The sequence below is a fragment of the Diabrotica virgifera genome, chromosome 9 (genome assembly GCF_917563875.1).
Source record: "Diabrotica virgifera virgifera chromosome 9, PGI_DIABVI_V3a".
Classification (NCBI taxonomy): Eukaryota; Metazoa; Arthropoda; class Insecta; order Coleoptera; family Chrysomelidae; genus Diabrotica; species Diabrotica virgifera.
In genome coordinates this window covers 150,519,781-150,543,336 of record NC_065451.1, presented here as the reverse complement: position 1 = coordinate 150,543,336, position 23,556 = coordinate 150,519,781, and the positions used below count along the sequence as shown (strand labels likewise).

Sequence of the window (23,556 nt, the reverse complement as noted above, 5' to 3'; positions counted from 1 at the left end):
TATTCTGCATTTAAATTTTTCAAAAATATTTATTATTTTCTCAGGATCGAAAAAAAATGAATGCATTTAAATAGCCTTGGACCAAGATTTTGCGCCTACCCCCTTAACTCATACGTGTGGTTAGTGGACGAAAGCAGACAAGTCCAAATTTGACTTTTTTCAGGAAGTGAAAAAACTATTTTAAAAATAAACACATAAGTAAATGGGTGATTCTCTGCAAAGTGAGTCTCATAATACAGATTTTTGGCAAACAAAAAAGTTCAAATAAGATATCAAATTTTCATTTTATTAGATGTGGTTTTTTATTAGAAAAAAGATTTTATCAAAAAACGTTCTAAATTAAAACCGGTTTTTGATTTTTTTACAATTTTCTGAAAAGGGCAGACACGGGAATTACGCCAAGTGCATGGGAATTACAATAAAACACTAGAGATTATAAAATGTGTGTTATAATGTAAAAAGTATACAAATTAAATGTCTTTCTAACTTAAAAATAAATAAAAAAGATAACCTAAATATGTTTCTAAATCTTAAAAAACTAAAAAACCTTATTTTTCAAAAACGTCAAGTTCCGTTGGGTACGAATAGTAAATTCGATTGCCTTTGCAGACAAGAGTTGGATCCGGAAGAATACGTAAAATATTATTAAAATCTACAAATGAGATGTCTTCTTCGTCCAAACTAAATAACTTCGATTTACTATCGCATATTTTGAGGAACATAACTTTAACTTCTCCATCTTCATCCATCTCGCTTTGGCATATAGCTGCATATTTGTATTTTTCATTGGAAACAATTTTCTTAGCGTCAATTTTAACTTCGACAAGAATGTGGCAACCTGGTTTTATTTTTGAAGACATTACAACTCCATCTTCTTCAGAATCACTGTAAACATCTTCATATCTCAACTTTGAAGTCTTGCTTGTACAGGGAACATCTTTAGAATCAAAATCTTTATACTTCAAACATCCAAGTCCATAATGATGGCATGTTTCTTCACATGTGAAACAAGACAAACTGCGAAACCAACATTTTGACAAAAATTTTGTTACTACCTGATGTACTTTCATAGTACCTTTAAAAATAAGGTTATCATTTTGTTCCACTTGTTGCCTTATCTTATTAATTTCTTGTTCCGTGATGACATAAAACTTAATCTTTGCACAATTTTTCTCAAGCACGTCTATAAGTGTTCTTAGTGAATCAATATCAGATCCTTGTGCTACAATACGATCAGCAGTTCGTTTACATACCCCTCCAATACCATCAGGTGGTCCTTTTCCATGTCCAGCCTCGCAATAATTCCATGTCACCATTTTTATTTGACTAAAGTGTCGATTTAAATTTTTGACCAAAAAATTAAACATAAATTTATTGCGATATTGGGTCGCTGGGCTATCGCTTAAAAAGTGAACTGTAGTGGCATCTCCTATTGAATCCTTTAGCACCGGTAATAAGTGGGCCCAAATAGCAGGAACATCATGCTTAAGACATTCTGATATCGTACAGTAAGAGGTAGGTTTAACAATAGAATCTGCAGTTGTTTTGTAGACGACGACTGTATGTAAACTTATTTGTTGCCTTGAGCCTCCGAAATGAAACGATTGTGTTTCTTGGGCATATTTTAAATTATAATTTTCGCTAAAGTCGCAGTGTATTAGGATAGATTTCTGCGAAAGTTGCTTCTTAAGGCCCGAAATTGCCTGGAATTGGTGACATATTCGTGCTTCGTGTGCCAAAAATCCAGTCAATTTGGATTCAAATTCTTTAAAGATCCCAATGTTATTGGAACAAGAATTTTTACGGTTTTAATCGTAGTTTTATTTGTGTTACTTTTGGGGTCGTAATATCCTTCTTTTTTTGTTGACCATTTATAATATTTGACAGGCTTGTTTTTATCGTGGTTATTGTATGTTATATCAGTCTCTTGACATTTTTCACACACCACACACACGTAATAGACAATTTTCAGTTTTTTTCTCGCAGCATAAACTTTTAATAATGGTAGTCAAATTTTTTGAACTTAAAACTCCGAATTGAAATAAACTAGAAGTAATAAGCTCCATGTTTGCGTGTGTAGTGCACATACAAGTATCTCTACTGGAAACTTTCATTTGCAATATCCAAAACGGACGACATCTGCAAAAAAAGCGTAGCTCACCTTAATACCTGGATAAGTATTCAAAAATCTCTTGTGAAGGTTAATCATTGTATCTGTTAAATATCGTTTCTGTTTCGTTACTTTATTTCGAGTTATGTACTCTTTTTTTCCAGCACAAATTCTCGAATTTAAATCCTCGTTAAAATACTTATGTATCTGTCGTCGAACAGTATCCATACCTACAGACCTTTTTCTTTCATGAAATAAGATAGACTTATTTTGATATTTTTTGGGGCTCAAATTCCTAAACCCAATCTTTCTTGAGCAGTATTCTTTTTGTTGTTGTTCAGCTCTTTTGATTGGATCTTCTCTTATTTTCCTGCGTCTTTCTCTCTCCCTTTCTCGTTTTCTTCGTAAAAGCTCTTCTTTGGAAAGTTTAGCCATGATTCTGGAAAAAAAATTAACATCAATAATAAAATAACAAGTGGTTGAAATTCCCGTGTCACTAAAAAGACATGGGAATTACTGACCCGGGAATTACAAAATACGTGTTTTACATTCATTATAAGCTTTAAAATAAAAAATTGAATAATATTATATTATAAAGCAGACTCTAAATAAGTCTAACATTGAATGATGCATAAAAATTTGCAAAATTTGTTATTTTTACCAAAAATAAACTTACCCCGGGAATTACACTGTTGAATATTACACACGTGGTTGCAGTGCTTTAAACAGTAATACTTCCACTCTCGTTGCTTTCCAATGCTTAACTAATAGGTTAGGAGTCACAGCGGTGATTCGCAAGCTTCCGGCTGTCAGCGTCGTTGAAAGTAGAGACATCTATGATTTTTACAAACAATTTTTGTTTGTAACACGGGAATTACTCATTTTGCCAGGGACAAAATATATAATTTTTTTTGTAGTTGAATTTTGACTTTATGTGGCTTTGAGTTTCAAGATTTTAAATATTAAATTATTCTTTTAATCAAATTACCAACAGAGGTTGTTAAAAGTAGAAGGATAAAGAAACTGTGATGAACATATTTGTGATATGAGTTTCGGGACATGACACGGGAATTACAAATGAACATTCTTTACATGAAATTATTACTAAAAATAATTTTAATTGAAAAATTATTCGAATGCACTAATTTAGTACATGTTATGCATTTCAGTAATGATTTTAGTATTATAATTAAATTATTTTTGTTCAATTTCTGATACAAAGACATGGTGAGACTCACTTTTCAGATAATCACCCAAATGTTGCTTTTATTAACCCTTTCAGTCAGAATGTTCATTTAACCTTTAACTACACGCGCTGGCGTACTTTGTACGCCAGATATAAGAATTCTACTGGAAATATATTTAAAAATTTAATTTTTGACCTTGCTTATTTTTCTAACCTATCACTGGAATGTGCTTTACAATTTGGTTTTAGTTTCGTTATAATCGACGTTCTGGAAAGATCGTAATTTACATTTTATTATTTGTTGTTTCCGGTGGTGGACAATATACCCCAGGATTATATTACTATAAGTCGTAATATAAGTACATATTTTAATTGTTTTTTAGTCATTATGGCAAAAAATATATTTTTCTTTGTAAACAATACTTTTTCTCCTGTAAAAAATCACATTTAAAAAATTTTTTATTAGTAATTTTATTTATCATGGAATCCAGTTATTCCATGATTCCAGTTATAAATCCCAATTGGCTTACTGAAAAGGAACTCCAAGTATTCACTGATGCCGAATAAGGTTTATAACAAACAACTAAGTGTATTTTTTCAAAAAAAATTAAACAAATCCGCTGTTTTTAAGTGTATTTTCTTGTGGCGTACAAAGTACGCCACGAGTGTAGTTATGTTATAACTTGATGCGCGGGTAGTTAAAGGTTAAATGAACATCAACTTTTCATAGGCGCCAACAATAGCTAATTCCCATTTTTTTTGTTTAATCACTGTGATCGTCTCAACGAACATAGTCTCTAAACGTTGTACTAGGCATAGTGGCACACTTGTTCCGAATTGCTCAGTTTGGTTGATGAGTACTGTATGGTAACACATGTTTTAAGGTTATCTACAATTCGTGATATTTCGTTTGTGTTTAAACTTAGTAGGTAAGTTAAAATCTGATTTTAAAATTATTTTATGTATGTACATGTATGTACAAAAACATAAAAAATATTAGATACTTCATATAGTTTCATACAAAAAAATAATGTGTTATTTTAAACGAACATGGTGACTCAAAGGTTATTTTATTTTCAGATTTCTTATTTCGAAAATATGTCTAGAAAGCTACTAACTGAAGCTGAACTCATTGATATTATCAATAATTTGTCAGACATCGAAGTTATGAGTGATGATGAGGAAGATGATGAATTACAGCAGTCACAGGATACATCAGATGTTGATAATTCTGATTTAAAAGATAAGCTATATTGATCAAGTAATATGTGGGTCCTTTTCTTTGTTTTTATACTTGTTTATTAATGATATTTCTGAGGTAATAAAAGTTTGTCAGTTTTTGCTATTTGCTGATGACCTTAAGCTATATTTCAAAGTTTCAAATCTGTCTGATTGACTAAGGATCCAGGAAGACATGACTTCTCTATACAATTGGTCTATTTCCAATTGTCTCCAGTTAAATAAAGATGTTTTGTTATATCCTTTAGCAAATCTAAAAATAATGTTGTGTTTGACTATCACATTAATACAAGCGTTCTATCAAGAGTGACTGAAATAAAAGATTTGGGGGTGTTATTTGACAGTCCCTTGTCATTTATCCCACACATTAACAATTTGTCAAATAAAGCATACTGTAATCTAGGTTTTATCACAAGAAACTCTCGAGATATTTCCGTACCCACATATAGAATTTTATATCTTACTTTCGTCCGTAGCATCCTGTCTTATTCTTCTATAGTATGGTCACCATACTATTTTAACCATATTTACACCCTTGAAAAAATTCAAAATAAATTTCTCCGGATTTGTGCTTATATGTTAAACTTAAAGAACATGTCTTCTGTGGAATTAAGGTCAAGGCTAAATATCAGTTCCTTAAAAGACTACAGAACTAAATGTGATTTAATTTTTCTCTATAAACTACTTGACTATACCACCGACTGTTCTGATTTATTAAGTCTCATCAACTTTAGATGTAGCACTAGAATTCTTAGAGACATGCCCATATTTTCTATAAAACACTATCACACCAACTATGGCAAATTCTCTCCAATTTACAGGATTCAGACACTGGGAAATGACTTTAGTCAATCTTATGATCTGGTGGATACAAGATCTGTAAGATTTAAGCACTGCCTGACTGAGTATGTAAGGAATCAAAGATGAGTGACCTTTACCTTGGAGTCTTCATTTCATTTGATTTTAATTGTCAGAGTCATTGTAATTTTAATAATATTTTCAGGAATTTTAATTTACTTAAATTATAATCATTTGTTTAACAATATTGATTAATTATTTAATACTTAGTTTAGTATTTGTGTTATGGTTAGGATACTTTATTTTTGATATTTGTAAAAATGGGGACATCCCGTAATAAATAAATAAATAAATAAATAAATACCATGTTTAGACAATATAAATGAGTTTTAGATAAGGATGACAGATCTAAAGAACAAAAATCTGACACCGAAAAATAAAATAAAGTATGCGAAGACAAAAAACGAGACGAATTGGTTGGAGGTGCTAGAGAAAAATGGAACCTGTCTGAAAAAGACACACATTAGTTACAGTTGTAGTAAAAGCTATTGATTTATATATTGTTCATGAACGCAATTGTTTCATTACTTTTCATTCAAAATAAATATGTTTTTTAAGATTTTTTTGGGAATTATTTTTAAAGTCGGGTCCATCGATATTTCGTCCGTCGGCAAATTCAAAGAGTTAATATTTGTATGTTATGAAATTCGAGTAAACCGATGTCCCTTTATCTAGGCACATGCTGGTATTTTTACAACCCGGTTACTCATCGTAAATCAATCAGTTTAGCACTTAAAAATTTATATTTGGGGATTAGTACAGTTAAAATTGTTAGACAATTATACTATTAAGCAATATAATATGAAACTTTTTTCTACTTTGAAGGACAAAAAAGCGAGTTCATTAGTGGAAAGTAATTCAAAATTATTCTGCAAATTACATTTTATACAATATTTGATTAAAATATCTCATTGATGGTAAAAAATATATTAAATACATATATTAATTTGTCTGGACTAAAGGTGGTAAAAGATGGTCTGGAGTTATATTTTTGTTTGAATTTGCCGACGGGTGATAGATAGATTCAGATTCGTTTATTCATGTCAATAACACAAGTGTTTAACACATGTCAAATAAAATTACACAAAGATTTGGACGCAATACAAATTAAAAAGATGCACAATACGACTAAGAGTATTAATAACATTAAATACTAACATTAAAATCACATTAAATTTGATTACATTAACAATGGACATTGCTTAAAGTCATAAAATCCTAAAATTTAAATGCAAGAAATTCCTCATTACTATAAAAAACATTTTCTAACAAAATATCTTTAATTGTACTCTTAAATTGATTTAATGGAAGACACTTTAAACTATCTGGAAGTTTGTTGAAAAATTTAATAGCCCAGTATCCTGGCCCAGTTTGACACCTCCTCAATCTCCAGTAGGCTGGCACGAGATGGTGTTTATATCGGGTGTCATGTTGGTGTATGTTCTCATGGGTTTCAAAGTGCGCCCCTCCCCTCTTGATAAACATTAGGTTCTCAAGTATATATAGAGATGGAGTGAGAATTCTTAGGCACCTATATGCTTGCCTACAATCATCCCTATACCAAAGACCAGCAAGAACTCTAACTGCCTTACACTGCCAACCAAAGACTGTCAACATTTCTGCTGAATGACCCCAGACTAAAATGGCATAGGCTAGATGAGACTGAAAAATTGCATGGTACGCTGTTATTAAGACTTTATGTGAAACATTAGATGCCAGATTCCTGAGTACAAACAGATTTTTTGCTAGCTTTTTACTTAGACTGTTGATATGTTCACCCCATTGAAGCTTGGGATCTAATAATACACCCAGAAATCTGACACTGCTCATACCATCATTTACATTCTGTGTGTCTCTGAGAGAAAAAACAACTCTGTTGGTTTTTGCTGCATTGAGCAGTGTCAACTTTACATGGGCGACCCTTGAGTCACAATGGTCGTTTGAACAAACATTAATTTTTTTCAAAAAAATTTGTTTTTATGGGAAAAGTTTTTTGTTTATAAATCTTTAAAAATATCATATTGGGACCGTGCAAGTATGGAAAAGCGACACCTGGTTTCTACGCTCAGCAACTTTCTTCGCACTTTTAATTATATTGGACAATTATATTAGTCCTGGTTACTGGATAATTGTCAAGGCCATAGTCCAAAAAAATAATAAGAAAAAATAAGATTCAGGTTATGTTATTAAATAGTAAACAATTGTATGTAGTAAATAAAATTGGTTATTAAAATGCAGTACTGCGAGCAAAATACAATTAACTAAATTTACCTTTATATAATAATTGCATATCATATCAATATTGTGGAGCAATATATAATTTTTCTTCTTCAATGACAGTAGGTAAGAAATATAGGTCAATTTGACAATTTCAATTGACAATATGAATTATTTAAGAAAGTTGCAATACCTATTTCTCCGCTATTCATGCATGATCGTTTCTCGTATCCCCTCCAAGTACTTGCACACCGTGAATGCCTCAACCTCCAAGTTTTAAATTTTTATCTTTGCAAACAAAAACTCTGAGCAAACAAAAATGACTGAAAGGGTTAATTAAACTTGTGTATAATATTATTAGCTTTGTCGAATGAACATTTTGATGGAATGTGCATAATACACATTTCACAGAGTATACTATTAACGAAATCATTGAAATAGATAAGAAACTTGAGAAACATTCATAGTGTAATCAATACCCAAGTAATAAATTAAATGAACTATTTACATGGTCGACCTTCCTTTGCTTACAAACATACAGACCAGTCCTGCGATGGAACAAAACTACTGGCGATCTAATATTTCAGTGACCTGGAATGCCGGGGGCATAAACTTGCAGATAAAATAGAGGGTATTCGTAAAGGGATTGGTCTGTGGCAGTCCAAATCTGTTAAAAATCACGTTCGTGTGTGCCCAGCTAATTGCATATCGGTAATCATACATGGGTTTTACTTTACATTCAAAAGCCTTACCTGTCAGTGGTATGATAGACCTCAAAACCAGGGTCTTCCCAAGGATCAATTTCTGCTCCTTCTCTGCCTTGCTCATACCTCTTGAATATTTTTTCTCGCTCTTCAGCTGACCTTTTAAGAAGATCCTCTTCATTCATCCCATTTACGAATATTCTAACTCTTCAAGATGTAACACAGACCTACATTCCAGTATTTACAATTCGTGTTTGGACGCATTTGACACTTTCACCACATCTTAAAAAGTAAACACTTAACTTAGTAAGCAGAGGACAAACCAGTAATAAACTCTTTAATTAAATAAATTAGTATTTATAAGAGAAAATGTTCATTAAACTTGTCATCTGTCAAAGATTGAATTTCAAACGCCCCCGAAACGAAATTAAAGAAATAGTTTATTGTTTTTTATCTTCCGTACAATGTTTCTTTAGTTAGCTTTCTGTTGTAAATTATTTACCTTAATTATAGGATCTGGTAAAATTACATACACAACACCACCTTAACCGCTATAAAACTTCAAAACCACCAAATGCTACTGTCAAAATGCTGTCAAACAAATTACAACGTTTATATTCCTGTCATTCAAATGCAGCGTTGCCACCTTTTATTTAGGAAATCTACTTCATTTATAAATAAAATCTTTTATACTATGGTTCATTTTTTAAATAGGAAGAGTAAACTTAATAGACAGATTCACACCCAATAATTTCACTAGAAAAATAACCAGATCCATCTTCTTTTTTGGTTGATCATATCGGCCTTCGACGGTAATCCATAAATATTGTATATACTATTATAATACGATGGTTAAGAGCGCAAATATAGTACCTATGTCCACTTTTTGCTGATTTTAAGATAACATCATGAGAATGTTCAGTAGGGTCATATGAATGTTCTGCATAATTATTGTAAGTCCAGAATGATTTTAAATGGGTTAAACCGTCTTGCCAAAATATAGTATTTCCCATTTGTACTAAAAACCGACTTGCACAGATATATTATGTCCGTTGGAAGTGCACAAACATAGTATGTTTTGGACATACAATATTAATGCTCACGCGATCAAACTTATCATGGCTGTAAATATTGTTTGTCCGGACATGCAATATTTGTGCTCTTTCACAGCTGTCCTTCCACATTCCCAAAAAGTATCAAGTTCTACATGCAATATTAATCATAATGCTTCAGACAAATCTTCTTTGGAAAATAATTGAAAACTCCATAAGCAAAGGGAAGAAGAAGCTATGACAATGAAAAAAGCAGACAAGAAGAAAGCTATTGAAGTAAAAGGAGTCAATTATAGAGCGATCACGTTTGACTTAGAAGCAATTTTGACAGTGCCATTTTCTGCAGATTCTCAGATTTATTACAAACGGAAACTTTCAGTTTTTAATGTTACCATTTATGACTCATTTGATCAAAGTGGTCAGTGCTATGTGTGGGATGAAACCCAGGGTTCCAAAGGTGCCTCAGAGATAGGTACGTGCCTTTTAAAATACCTGTATAGTTTGCCAGAAACCGTTGAACATGTAGCCACTTTCTCAGACACATGTGGTGGGCAAAATCGCAACCAGTTTGTTTGTGCTTCGATGCTATACGCTGTTGCAAAAATTGACAATCTTAAAACGATCGACCTAAAGTTTATGGAATCTGGCCATTCTTATTTGGAAGCTGACTCAATTCATGCAACAATTGAGCATGCTCATAAGCACAAAAAGATATTCACAGCCGAAGAATGGGCACTTTTGATTAGCATGGCAACACACAAACCAAAACCCTACGAAGTACGTAGTCTGAACTATTCAGATTTTTATTACCTGCAGAATCTTGCTTCCCTTATAATGCAAAATAAGAAAACAAATACGTTAGGTGATGCAATAAAATGGCTCTAGGTTAAGTGGTGCCGATTTGAAAAAACAATTCCATTCATTATTCAATATTAATATTCATTGACTAATGAACATTTTTAAGAGTTTGATGTCATACAAAACAAAAGACATACTAAACAAATTACACACGTTGCATGGACAGATGTTCAGCTAAAAGCCAAATATCAAAAAAGACTTCATATCTGAGGCAAAAAGAAAGGCTTACTGTATTTACTAAATAAGGAGATCATATCAACAGTTTATAAAATGTATTTTGAAAGTCTTCCGACATCAAGAAAAACAAAAGATGTTGTACCTTGGCGGACCCCTGAAGATGAGAAGATGATTCTGAAAAAAATATATTACTTTTGTGTTTTACTGTTTTGTACCCACTTTTTGTTTTAACAAATAAAGCATAAAATAAAGAGAACTTTAACAAATTCATTATTTTACTAATCTAGGTTACACATGTATGTCCAAACAGTAAAGGCCGCGTCTCACCATCAAATAATTTGATCAAACAGTTTGAGCAAACTTGACGTACGAGAGGAAGTACGTCAAAGTGACGTCACAATTGCAGTTTGTTGAAATTCTAAAAATCGGTGTTCTCACGATCAGTCTAGTTTGATCAAATTTTCTGTATTAAGAGTTGTCTAACTTGTTTGAACTTAATCTAATCCACAATGAAAATTGAAAATGAAATGAAAAGGCTGGAGTGAGGAGTGCTGAAGGGAGTTGTGACTTTACTTTGTTGTCAAGTACTAAGTAGGGCACCTATTACCACTGTTCGAGCATATCAGGCAGAAAAAATAGAAAAGAAAGAATGTAGGCTAGCTGGACTTTTTCCATGAAATGAAAGCCCTAATAAAAACTAAATTGTGTACAAGAAGACATTGGGAAAAATACATCTATGAGTGAAAGCATCAACAGTGCGAACAGGTACGAATCAAAGATTGAATTAACAGTAGTTAATCAATTAAATTAACCTATGTATTTATATTTAAACAATATTGTTCTTTACAGATTAATTGTTGCTTTACGCTATGTAGGCACAGGGCTCACATTAAAAAGGGTAAGCTTTTCCACGACAATTGCATATAATTTTTCTAAATTAGCAATAAATTTAATAGCAAATGGCAGTTTTCACATTGTCTAGAAGCTATGGATGGAAACATGGTGAACTTTCAACCTCTCAGAAGGGATACTATAGAAATTATAAAGGAACTGACAGCCATTACTTTTTGCTGTATTATATTATGCAGATGGTCAATTTCTTATTGCAGATATAAGAAGAAATGATCCAAATATATCAGATTTGAATTTCAGATTTTTTAATAGCTATTGGTGCAGTTAGCAACATTCGGCTGTGAATAAGTTTAAAATGTAAATTATTTTAGTGCGTTTTTAGTTAAACCTTATTGTATATTTGAAGATTTACAATTATTATTACACTGATAATTAATATAATTAGTTTTATTAATATTATGAGTGGCCAAAATAAATAAAACAAGTGTTTTATTTCGACTAACAAACCAGAAACAATCCTACTACTAGTGCAGTGATGTTAAAAAGGGATTTAAAAATGGTGTGCTGTATTTTTAAACTGGATATCAAGTAAATGATATATGTCATATCAACAAAGTTATTTCCTAGTGCTAATGGCACAGCTCAAGATGGACTACCAAGATCAAAATCAACAGATGCCAGGTTTATCCACACAAATGCAATCAATTATCCCACAATATTTATCACAACCAAATCCTTAGCCTTTCAACCTAAACCTAGTAGGTAGTTGGTACATATATATCAAAACCCACAAGCATTCCAACACTTGGACGAATAATAAGCCCCAAACTCTGTCTCTGAATTGTAGAAGGTAGAAAGTAACAAACCAAAAAGCAATCAGAAGTCCTGATGAGAAAAAATCTAGAAAACAAACAAGAGTAACCATTGGCTACAAAAGCTGCTGTACATAAATAACTTGTTTAGTATGCACGCTAAAGAAAGCAAAGAAGGAAATCAAGGAAGGAAAGATCAACAAAACAATTTTAATATGTAGCGAAGCCACCACTGATATACAGTGTCTCACAGCTTAAATGATGCAGTCACTACTCAATAGGGCTTTTCATCAATTGTCATTTGTTTCGAGCTTCTGTCATATGTTGTATAATATTAATATACAGGGATTATTCAACATATGACAGACGCTCGAAACAAATGACTGTGAATGAAAAGCTCTATAAAACTAGCTTGTGTCAGTTGCTCAATATGTATTAGAAAAAAATTACATACTGAAAGTAAATTAGTATAAGTCTTTTAAAATAGCATAAGCTGTTTTGGGTTTCAAGTATACCATACATAAATATTAATAAACCTTTGAAATAAATTTAATTATTTAGGATATTACAAAAGAATAATCTACATGAACTGCAAGAAATAAATCTTCTATCAGCCAAAGAAATGGGCATATTACATTATTTGTGTTCACTAGGGAGCATATTAACAAAGATTGTAACTTTTGGAATTCAGTAATATTTGCTGATGAAAATAAACTTGTTTGGGTCCGATAGACTAAAGAACTAAAACTAAAAAAAATGAAAGCACGTAGGAGGTGGAGTGATGATGTGGGGGTGTATGTTGTCTGCAGGAGTACGTAACATGCATTTTATTAACAGTAATATGAACCAATACATATATTTGGATATACTAACACATCGTCTCACTGCTAGTGCTCAAAAATTACGTATCGATGATAATTACCCATTTTATCAGGACATTGATCCAAAACATATATGTGAAATTTAATAAAAAATTTTCTTCTTGGTAAAAGGTATATTAGTTTAAAAAGCCCTAAAGGGCTACAAACATGTGAACAAAACGTTTTCGCTCTGTAACAAGAGCATCATCAGCATAGTTAAGAGGTGGCAGGCAACAATATAACATAATGACCTAATTACCTTTTGACCCACTTACAACGTGTGGGAGTCATATGTTGCTTTAGGGCCGTATCCTTAGGAATTTCTATCCATCCTTTGGATTTTTCAAATGTAGTTATTTATATAAGACTTTTGTCTCCTTTTTAAAGGGCTTTGACCTTTGTATTTTTTTTTTGGTTGGCTCACCATGTTCTTGTAACACTGATGATGCTCTTGTTACAGAGCAAAAATGTTTTGTTCACATGTTTGTAGCCCTTTAGGGCTTTTTAAACTAATATACCATTTACCAAGAAGAAAATTTTTTATTAAATTTCACTTGTAATTAATGGTATACAGCCAACTACAGGAAGTTCTTCCTTGTGGATTTTCAAAACATATATCGATACATTTTTGGCAAAGTAACGTAAGTGACATTTTTGGCGAATCATGTTTTTCCATTAAACAAACGCTCTTATTGTTTAGAAGGTACTGCCGGAGTGTTGTAAGCCTAGACATATTATGTTTGAATTAATTCTAGGCTTATTACACTTTGGCAGTACCTTCTAAACAATAATAGCTTTAGTTTAATGGAAAAACATAAAATGTCACTTACATTACTTTGCCAAAAATGTATCGATATGTTATGTTATATCGGGTTCATATTTGGTTGCTTTATAAGTGCTGAAATGTCATTAAAACACCAGCCCAGTCACCAGATTTGAATGTTATTGAAAATTTGTGACATTAAAAAATAACATAAATAGTACCCCAACTGTAACTGATAATAAAGAAGGATGTATAAAATATTAGCAATCATAGTTCACTGCCTTGTGTTTATTTTCTCATTCTTATTTAAAAGTTTGCTTTATTAGCTGATATCAAAATCATACATAAAATAATTCAAGGTATTTAAGTATGGTACATTAAAAACCCAAAACATATAGCTTGTGCTATGTTAGAAGACGTATAGTAACTTACTTTCAGTATCAGTATGTAATTATTTTCTAATCAATATTGAGCTAGTGACTGCATCATTTCAGAATTTAAGCTGTGAGTCACTCTAGGTGTTGTAGTAATCAGAATCAGTAATATAATAATATTATTGTTCATAAAATAGGACTTTTCAACGCTTCTCATTTGTTTGAATATTAATTTATTTACTAAAAATTAAAATTCCATCATGTTATGTCTAACAGCTGATTGTCATTTGTCGAGTTTGAGCAAACTGACCTTGAATTATGCCTTGAATCAGATGTTCAGGATGTGACGTCACTAACTATCACTTTGTGTCACTAACTGTCAAGTTTGATCAAATAACTGTCAATTATTTGATGGTGAGACGGGGCCTTGAGAACCCTTATGTTGTATGTCCATACAAATTTTCAAAAAAATATTTTAACCCAATAATACAAAATATTTTAAAAAATATCTACATTAAGCTAATAATGATACCCGAACTTATTACCCAAACATTATGATACATCATTATGACATATCATTATGATGTAACATTCTCCTCAACAATTAAGGTATTTGAACATACTATATCTGCGCTTTTAACCATGGAATACGTCGCTAAAGAGTTCTAAAATCAACTACTATGTTTATATAAATGCATACAAAATATCTAAAAATTAAAGGAATATCGTATAAAACACAAAAAATCGCCGATATAACTTAATTATTCTGTGAGAATTATCTAGAATGCGAATTATCTAGAAGAATAGCTTTAGGATGGGCAGCGTATGGCAAACTAAGAGACGTGTTCAAGGAAAACATCCCAATAAAGCTAAAAAGAAAAGCAGACTAAAACATCAATAATAAAATTACAAGTAGCACAACGAAAAATGGAAAGATCCATGCTTGGCCTAACCTTGAGAGACAGAATACGAAATGATTAGTTACGGCGAAGAACTGGAGTAGAAGACATAAAACGCATTACGAAGTTGAAGTGGAAATGGTCAGGACACGTCGCAAGACAGAGAGACAAAAGATGGACAAAGAAGATTTTAGAGTGGCGGCCAAGGGCAGACAAACGAATTAACCTATTAATTTTAAACGTCATTAGTATCAACATTTTATAAATGTCAAAATTTCATAATTTATTGGAGTATAAGCTTGCTTGCGGTTGGACCAATTACAAGCAAGCATTATGGCGCGGTAAATTTGAATTACTCCTCCTATTTAAAAAATGAACCATAAGGAGGAGTAAAAAAAGCTTGTTTGGAATAAAGCTTGTTTGTAATTGGTCCAACCGAAGGCCGAAGGCTAGTCTACTCCGCTAAATTATAAAATTTTGACACTGTTGGTATTTAAAATTTACAGGTTAAGTAAGTTATATCGACGATTTTTGTGATTTCTGCGCTATTCCTTAAATTTTTAGATTTTTAGTGTGCATTTATATAAAAACAGGTGTTTTAGAACTCTTTAGCGACGTATTAGTATAATATAATATTTGTGTCAAAAAAGATGAATCTGGTGATTTTTCTAGTAAATCGTAAATCTGGCTTTTGAGTTTAATCCTCCTAGTTTAAATACAGGGTATAAAATCTACTAAATCAAACACTAAAATATATTAAAACCAGGGACCCGGACCGAAATAAAATAAAAGGTTCCGGTTCTAATGTTCCTCCCACCTTGACTTTACAGTATAATAAGGAACATAGGCAATGCGTCCTTATGAGAGTTTTTAGCGCGGTGATGTCGATTTTATCAAAAATAAGTTGTAATCGAATATATTAGAGAGATTAAATTAAAACTATCTTAAGAAAGGCAATCTATAATTTTAGGATTCATATGCGTAATAACGATAGTACCTATATCAAAAAAACTTAAACGCATATGAATCCTAAAATTGTAGATTGCCTTTATAAAATAGTTTAATTGAATCTCTCTAATGTTCAATTACAAATTCTTTTGATAAAATCGGCATCACGGCGCTAGCAACTCTCATAAGAACTGCATTGTCTATGTACCTCTAGGTGGGACGGACTATAGTTTTTTTTTTATTATAACACCTGTACGATGTATGCATACTGATATCTAGTCACAAATGACCAATTATCAGTTATTCTCTGACCTAACTTAATAACAAATACTTAAATCTAAGGACATACCCTATGGCTTACTCTTATTATATCTATCAACTAATGCACTACAATTAACATGCAATAACATCACAGCACTATGCTCTGCTTTTTACACTAAACTGTTACACATTTACACTAACTCAAATGGTTTTGTCCTCATGAGTCTTCTCTTTAGTTCAGTGTTGTCAAGAAGCTGGATTGCCTCGACATTCACATGACTATGCAGCCTCTGCTCGTGACTTGCTGCTGTTCTCTTGATTACTTCGGTCACAGTTTCCATACCCAGGTCCTGGTGGAGGTTGCTGTTACGGATATACCAAGGAGCATCAACAATGTTCCTCAGTACTTTGTTTTGAAATCTCTGGATAATATGTAGGTTACTAGCTTTGGTAAAGCCCCAGAGTTAGCACCCATATACCCATACTGGCCTCAGTACTTGTTTATAAATGGATAATTTATTATGAATGGATAATGTTGAATTTTTTCCAATCATGCAATACAATTTCTTATACCTCATATCTAGCTCCCCTCTTTTCTTTTTGACATGGACTTTCCAGCGCAGTCTCGCGTCTAGGGTGATGCCCAAGTATTTTGCTGATGTTGCATAAGGAACTTGGGTATCATTTATTCTAACTGGGAAATTTTCTATTTTTTTACTTGTGAAGTTAATGTGTGCCGATTTAGACTCATTTAATTTTATTCGCCATTTTCTGGTCCAGGTATGTATTGTATTTACTGAGAGTTGCAACTTATCAGTCGCTTCTTCACTAGTGTCTCCTATCGCTAGCATAGCTGTATCATCAGCGAAGGTGGCAATAGTGTTCTGTTCTAGTTATTGAATGTCACACGTATACAATAGGTACAGGACCGGACCTAATACGCTCCCTTGTGGCACGCCAGCTTTGATCTCCCTTAAATCGGTGTTCTTGTTCAACTTTGAAATATCTATTCGCAATGTATGATTCTCGGATTTCCGAATACTGTTTAGGCATGAACATTCTTAGTTTATAGTTTAAACCCTCATGCCAGACTTTATCAAATGCCTGTGCTACGTCCAAGAAGATTGTAGAACAGACTTTCTTTTCTTCTAATGTTTTTTCTATTATATTCTTTATTCGGTGAACTTGATCTATAGTGGAATGTTTATTTCTGAAACCAAATTGATGATTTGGTATAAGATTTTTTCTTTCTATTATTGGTTTTAATCTTTTCAATAGGAGTTTTTCAAATAATTTTGACATCACCGGAAGGAGTGATATTGGTCGATACGATGTCACTTCATTAGGAGGTTTACCTGGTTTAGCGATCATAATGACTTCGGCTACTTTCCAGAGTCTCGGAACATATCTCAATCTAAAAGCAGCATTTATTAGGTTTGTCAGCTTAACTATGGCTTTTCTTGGGAGATTTTTTAATAGTTCTCCTGTTATGAGATCATATCCTGGAGCTTTCTTAGGATGTATATTCTCTCTTATCTCTGTTGATACTTCTCTAACTGATGTCAACATTATTCTTTCTTCCGTTTGTAATGGTTCTTCCCATCTCAGTTCTTCACCATCATTGTCGTTGGATTTGAACGTGCTTTCTAAATGATCTGCAAATCTTTCTGCTTTCTGTTCGTTACTTCTAGCCCAGTTGCCGTTTTCCAACTTGATAGGAGGAGAATGAATAATTGGTCTCTTCATTCTTTTTGTTGCCTCCCATAACGAATATTCTGTGTTCTGGTCAGCTGTTAAATTACTTAAAAAAGAATCAATTGTTGTATTTTTATATTCTGTATCTCCCTTTTTAGTTTTTGTGTAGCATTATTTAGACTAGTTTGTCTCGTGGAGCTCTGTATTGCTGCCATTTTTTTCTTAACTTTCTTTTTTCTAATATCAGTTCTCTGATTTCTTTTGGATAATTGTTCCCTTTTGTTCTGGGAGTCATTGTGGGAGTATTTTCCCAAGCTACCTGTTGGATAGTTTTTATAAAATATTCTAATTCATCATCAAGTTGCCTGGTGTTTCTCAATGGCACAGCAAGATTAATTTTGTGTTTAATGTTTATTTTGAAGCTCTCGCAGTCAGTTTTTTTATTAGTCAATATTGGATTGAACTCTTTTTTGATTACTGTATCACTCATAGTTAAAATTATCGGTGAGCGATCAGAGTTCATGTCGCAGCCATCATTGATATCCAGATAGTTAGCTGAGATATTTTTGTAAATAAAGAAATCTATCAGGTCTGGAATTTTGTTCCTATCCGTAGGCCAGTATGTTGGTCTACCAGTAGATATTACTTCACCCTTCTGTTCTTTAACAGCTGACAATAGTTCTTTTCCTTTATTGGCTGTAGTTAGCCTAGAGCCCCAATGGGTATTCTTTGCATTAAAGTGTTCAGAAACTCCTTGTATTGTTCTCTTTTAATGGAGTGTCTAGGAGGACAATATATTGAACTTATATTTACGATATGTGTTTTCATCTTTACACAAACTGTTGTAGCTTGTATGTGCTCAGTTGCATATTTTAATTCCTCATGATGCAATGTTATCTTTAATTATAATAGCGCTTCCTCCTTTAGCTGCATTGTCTGGGTGTACAGTTGAATATACTCTGTACCTCCTAAATTTTATATAATATGACTGTTTAGTGAAATGTGTTTCAGAAACGAGACACAGATCAATTTTCTCAATGTCTAGTACGCCCAAGTAGCAGTTTGTCGACGCGACAACGTTGTCTACCGCGTGGCAACGTTTTGTTACAACGTTGTTATTGCCTAGAAGACGACCCAATTCTGCACTAATTTGGTGGACGATTTTTGAGTTGTCTTGACGTTGCCTAGGCAACCTTAAGCGTTGCATAAGACAACTGAAGCGACTATAAAAAGTGCCTGCGTGCAATGGTTGCTCAAAGAGTCGGACTGGTTATGTTTTTTTACCTATATAAAAAGTAAACTATTTTGACATCATATCAGGTATTTAAATTTATATAAATACATAAATAAGGACTTCAACAAAATTACCTGATGTGAAATTTATAAACGCATCTCAGATTACCGTCAAATATGGATATTCCACCTTTAAAAAACACACGCGCTCATTTTTTATCACCTTTTTAACAAAAAGTATGTAAATTTAAGAAATCTAATTTTAATATAAAAGCCAGAATTTATGTTAAAGATGTTTTGTATAAATTTAATGTATTGATGGTGCTTGTAAAGGTATTAGAAAATGCCTGCATTTTTTATATTTTGTGTTTTTATTTTCTTTACATCCCAAAAAAACCAAAATGGTGCATTAAACAACATTACCAATATTACTTTAAAATATACCTTATTACCAACCATAGACGGATGAGACAACCGAGAAGTCCAATCGCCAACCAAACACGGCCTGGACCGACTATCCCAACCACTTTAGAACGCACCCTCTTATTGGGTGACAGAGGTCATGTGACCAGTGCAATGAGAATGAAGTGCATCATTCTCCTTAACAGCGTTGCCACATTTAGTAGATATCTACTGTATTGGTATATTTTTGATATTATTTAAAAAATTCTCGTAGGCAATGTTTTTTATTAGATGTTTGGTATATTTCAATATTTTGTTATCACTAAAATAAAATTTGCTTTTTAATAGTATTCACCCCATTTCTAAATTAATTTTCAGACATTTTGTTACAATTTCCCAATGCCATTACCGAAAATAAGATTCAGGACGTAGATGATGATAATAGATGGACAGAGAAATGAAACTGGTAAATACCAGATCTAAATAAGGAAATCTTCATATAATTGGTTTGGAGAATTTTCAAAATGATTGTAACGCTCGGTTTCATAATCAGTTTTTTAAATTTCAAGTAAGTTGGTACCTACCTTTATCACAATTCATATATGGGTAAATGTCAACTTTAAAGTGAACTTTACTTAATGTTTACTTTAAGTTGATTATGAAACCGGGCGATTTTGACAGGTAACCGTTAACACAGATTTTACTGTATTTACAGGGCCTAAAAAGAATCTACTGATTTCTATTGATTTTTTGAAAGCAAAACTACTATCCGCTGCAAGATAATTCGGATGGAATTCAGACAAAATATGTACAAAAAGTACATATTTTGTCGGAGTTTCAGCCAAATTATCTTGCAACGGATATAGTACTGAAAGAGTAAGAACTGGCCTGGCAACCCTGTCTAGCAAAGCTGATACAAAGATTTAAGCTTATCAAATCTACTGATAAAACAATGGACAATGGAGAAACCAGCTAATAAAAAACAAATAAACAGGTTGTTAAATAAATCGAAAATTTCCAGCAAAATAAAACATAAAATAATAAGAAAAAAGTAAGGTTATAAAGTAAATTCTTTTTTTGCTCCTGCAATTGCTATAAACGTGTCACACATCTATAGAACTATACGTAAAGGCCCTGGGGTCGTGAGAGACAACTACCTAGTCGGCCAGAAAACCCATGGGCGTAAATTAGTTTAGCATTATAACGTTTTTAAGTAGTTGCGATTGTTGAAAAAACTTAACTGTGATATGTAGTTGTCACAATAGTAATAACTTAGTTGCCCATATAACTAAAGATATTACTTAACGTTGTAACATCGTAATGTCAGTCGGGTTAGGGGTCGTTGGCCGAACCAACTGAAAGTCCACTGTGGCAACGTTATATACAGTGCATTTGTTTGTACTGACAACCAATGCGTCGAAAAATTGCTACTTGGGCGGCTTGCAACTCAATCTGATGTAACAGTCCATTTGCGTTCCACGCCATTATTCGGAGGTCCTTAGCCATTTCTGATTTTCGGAATAGCTCCTTTAGCGCTATGCTCTAGTCGGGTGACTCTAATATCAGTTTGAGTTATTTTGTCATCAATTTTAGTGAGCTTTTCCAATATCATTTTTAATGTAATATCAGTTTATTTTTCTTGTTGCGATGGTGCATGTCTCCTTGCATTCTTTGTTACATCACTATAACTTCTACTTTGACTGACCTCTGCCGTTTTCAATAACCCTCTGGGGCGCTTTTATAATATTGTCTTTGTTTGTTCTCTGGTTTCTCATTGTTTGTAATTTTTTAGCTACATAACATCCGCGGTAGTTTGCAGGATGGTTTTCGCCGCAATGAACACATTTTGGTTTATCTTCCGGTGGTTTTTGGCAATCTTTAGTAAGGTGTTTCCCAATACATTATACACATCTTGGCTCCTTTTTACAGCATTTCGACATGTGTCCGTAAGCCTGGCATCTTTTACATTGCGGGACTAATCTGGAACTCCTCAATGGCTCGATTTCAACTCTCGTACTAAGCATGTCTTATGCTGTAAATTCTATTTATATCTTCATCCTGTCTAAATGTTAGGATGAACATATCTAGTTGTTTTTTAGTGTTCCATTTGAATTTCTTGTCAGCTTTAATGGCTTTATATTGTTGTTTTTTTAGGTCTTTTACTATGTCCTCTGGTGGCCATGTGTGATGTAATTTCTTAACAACAACTCTAATTGGCCTCTCTTGCTTGTTTTCATAAGTGTGGTACGAAAGGTTACTCGTATTTAATTTCTCTATTAAAGCTCTGTAGTTATCGCTATTAGCTGTATTAATGTTTATAACTTCACTGTTTATGATTTTCATAGTAAAGTTAATACCAGCCTCAACCAGGAGCTTGTTCAGGTCAACAGCACTTTGGAAACCGTTTACTACAACCGGCGGTGGTGGTTTTGGTTTTTTGATCGGTTTTTCAATTTGTGTTTCTGCACTTGATTTTTGCGGAGAGGGAGGAGATAATGAGGTATCCATTTTACGTTTGTTATTTTTCCTTTTTTCTTGTCTTATCCAGCCCGTTTCATACGTTAGATCTTCTTCATCGGTGCAGTATTCAAGTTTATCTGCTTTTAAATTGTTATATAATATATGTTATGTAAATATATTAAAATCAGGGACCCGGACCGAAATAAAATAAAAGGTTCCGGTTCTAATGTTCCTCCCACCTTGACTTTACAGTATAATAAGGCACATAGGCAATGCAGTCCTTATGAGAGTTTTTAGCGCGGTGATGTCGATTTTATCAAAAATAAATTGTAATCGAATATATTAGAGATATTAAATTAAAACTGTCTTAAGAAAGGCAATCTATAATTTATTAGGATTCATATGCGTAATAACGATAGTACCTATATCAAAAAAACTTAAACGCATATGAATCCTAAAATTGTAGATTGCCTTTATAAAATAGTTTAATTGAATCTCTCTAATGTTCAATTACAAATTCTTTTGATAAAATCGGCATCACGGCGCTAGCAACTCTCATAAGAACGGCACTGTCTATATGTACCTGTAAAGTCTAGGTGGGACGGACTATAGTAAAATTTAAAATGTTAGGTCCGGTCCGGTTCCGGTTTTGTTAAAATATTTCGATTCGGTTCTGACCAATTTTTTCGGTCCAAACGGTTTTTTTCAGTACCTACAAATTTTTCAATTTCATAAAAAAGTCTTTCAGTCTGATCAAAAAGTAAAATATATGGTGTAATTTCTCTATGTAACAATTTTTTATGAAAGATATATGGCTCAATTCATTTATATCTCGTTACATAATCTAATAATTGTTGACATTATTAAAATTGTATTTTCCTGTCACAGCCAACTCCAAAGATTTATCACCGATTTATCAATTAGTGATCACTGATCAGGTGCAAAAGTTAACAATGGATAGATTAATTTTATTATTTTAGAATTTGCTAAAACAGCATCAATTTAGTTAAATAAAATATTTGACAATATTCTGAAATCGCTACAAAAAATTTTATAATCCCCAACAGCTTCAGAAACATTTGTTGAAGAAGAAATTATGACAAAGTTTTTTTATGGTTTTTGAGTTAATTTTAAAAACAATAACAATAAGACATCTTGCAATTTAGGCACACAGACTAACAAATAATACAAATATTGAAAAACTGAATAAAGCACAAAGAGGTTTCCTTGTTAGAATGACAGGAGCCTTCAGTACTACAGCAACATCAGCTTTAACAGTATTGACTGGTGTAATGCCCATGCACTTGGAAACACAAAAACGTGCATGTAGATATTGGCAAAGAAAAGAAAATTATGAAAAAATAATACAATTAATGGGAATAGAAATCAGAACAAAAAGAGAATTAGAAGAAATATTAAATAGAAAATGGCAAAAGAAATGGGATAATTCCCCTAAAGCAAGACGTCTCTATAATTTTATTCCAAATTTAAATAATATACCAAATTATTTTAACCCAAAAAAAGGATTAATCCATTTTCTTACCGGGCACGGTCCGTACCCTACATACCTACATAGATTTAACTTAAAAGACAATC

The 23,556-nt window shown here is 32.5% G+C and overlaps 1 protein-coding gene across 2 annotated transcripts in view; it reads right to left on the bottom strand.

Annotated features, from left to right (window-relative positions):
* The window catches only part of LOC114343671 (USP6 N-terminal-like protein), a gene marked incomplete in the record, with an annotated part of 143,926 nt that extends 135,012 nt beyond the window's left edge, over positions 1-8,914 (bottom strand). The window contains 2 exon segments of one of the 2 annotated variants that reach the window (XM_050661831.1): positions 8,363-8,596; positions 8,817-8,914. In XM_050661831.1, the coding sequence (XP_050517788.1) occupies positions 8,363-8,499 (137 nt within the window). 2 annotated transcript variants of the gene reach the window in all.
* Between the last annotated feature and the right edge of the window lie 14,642 nt (positions 8,915-23,556).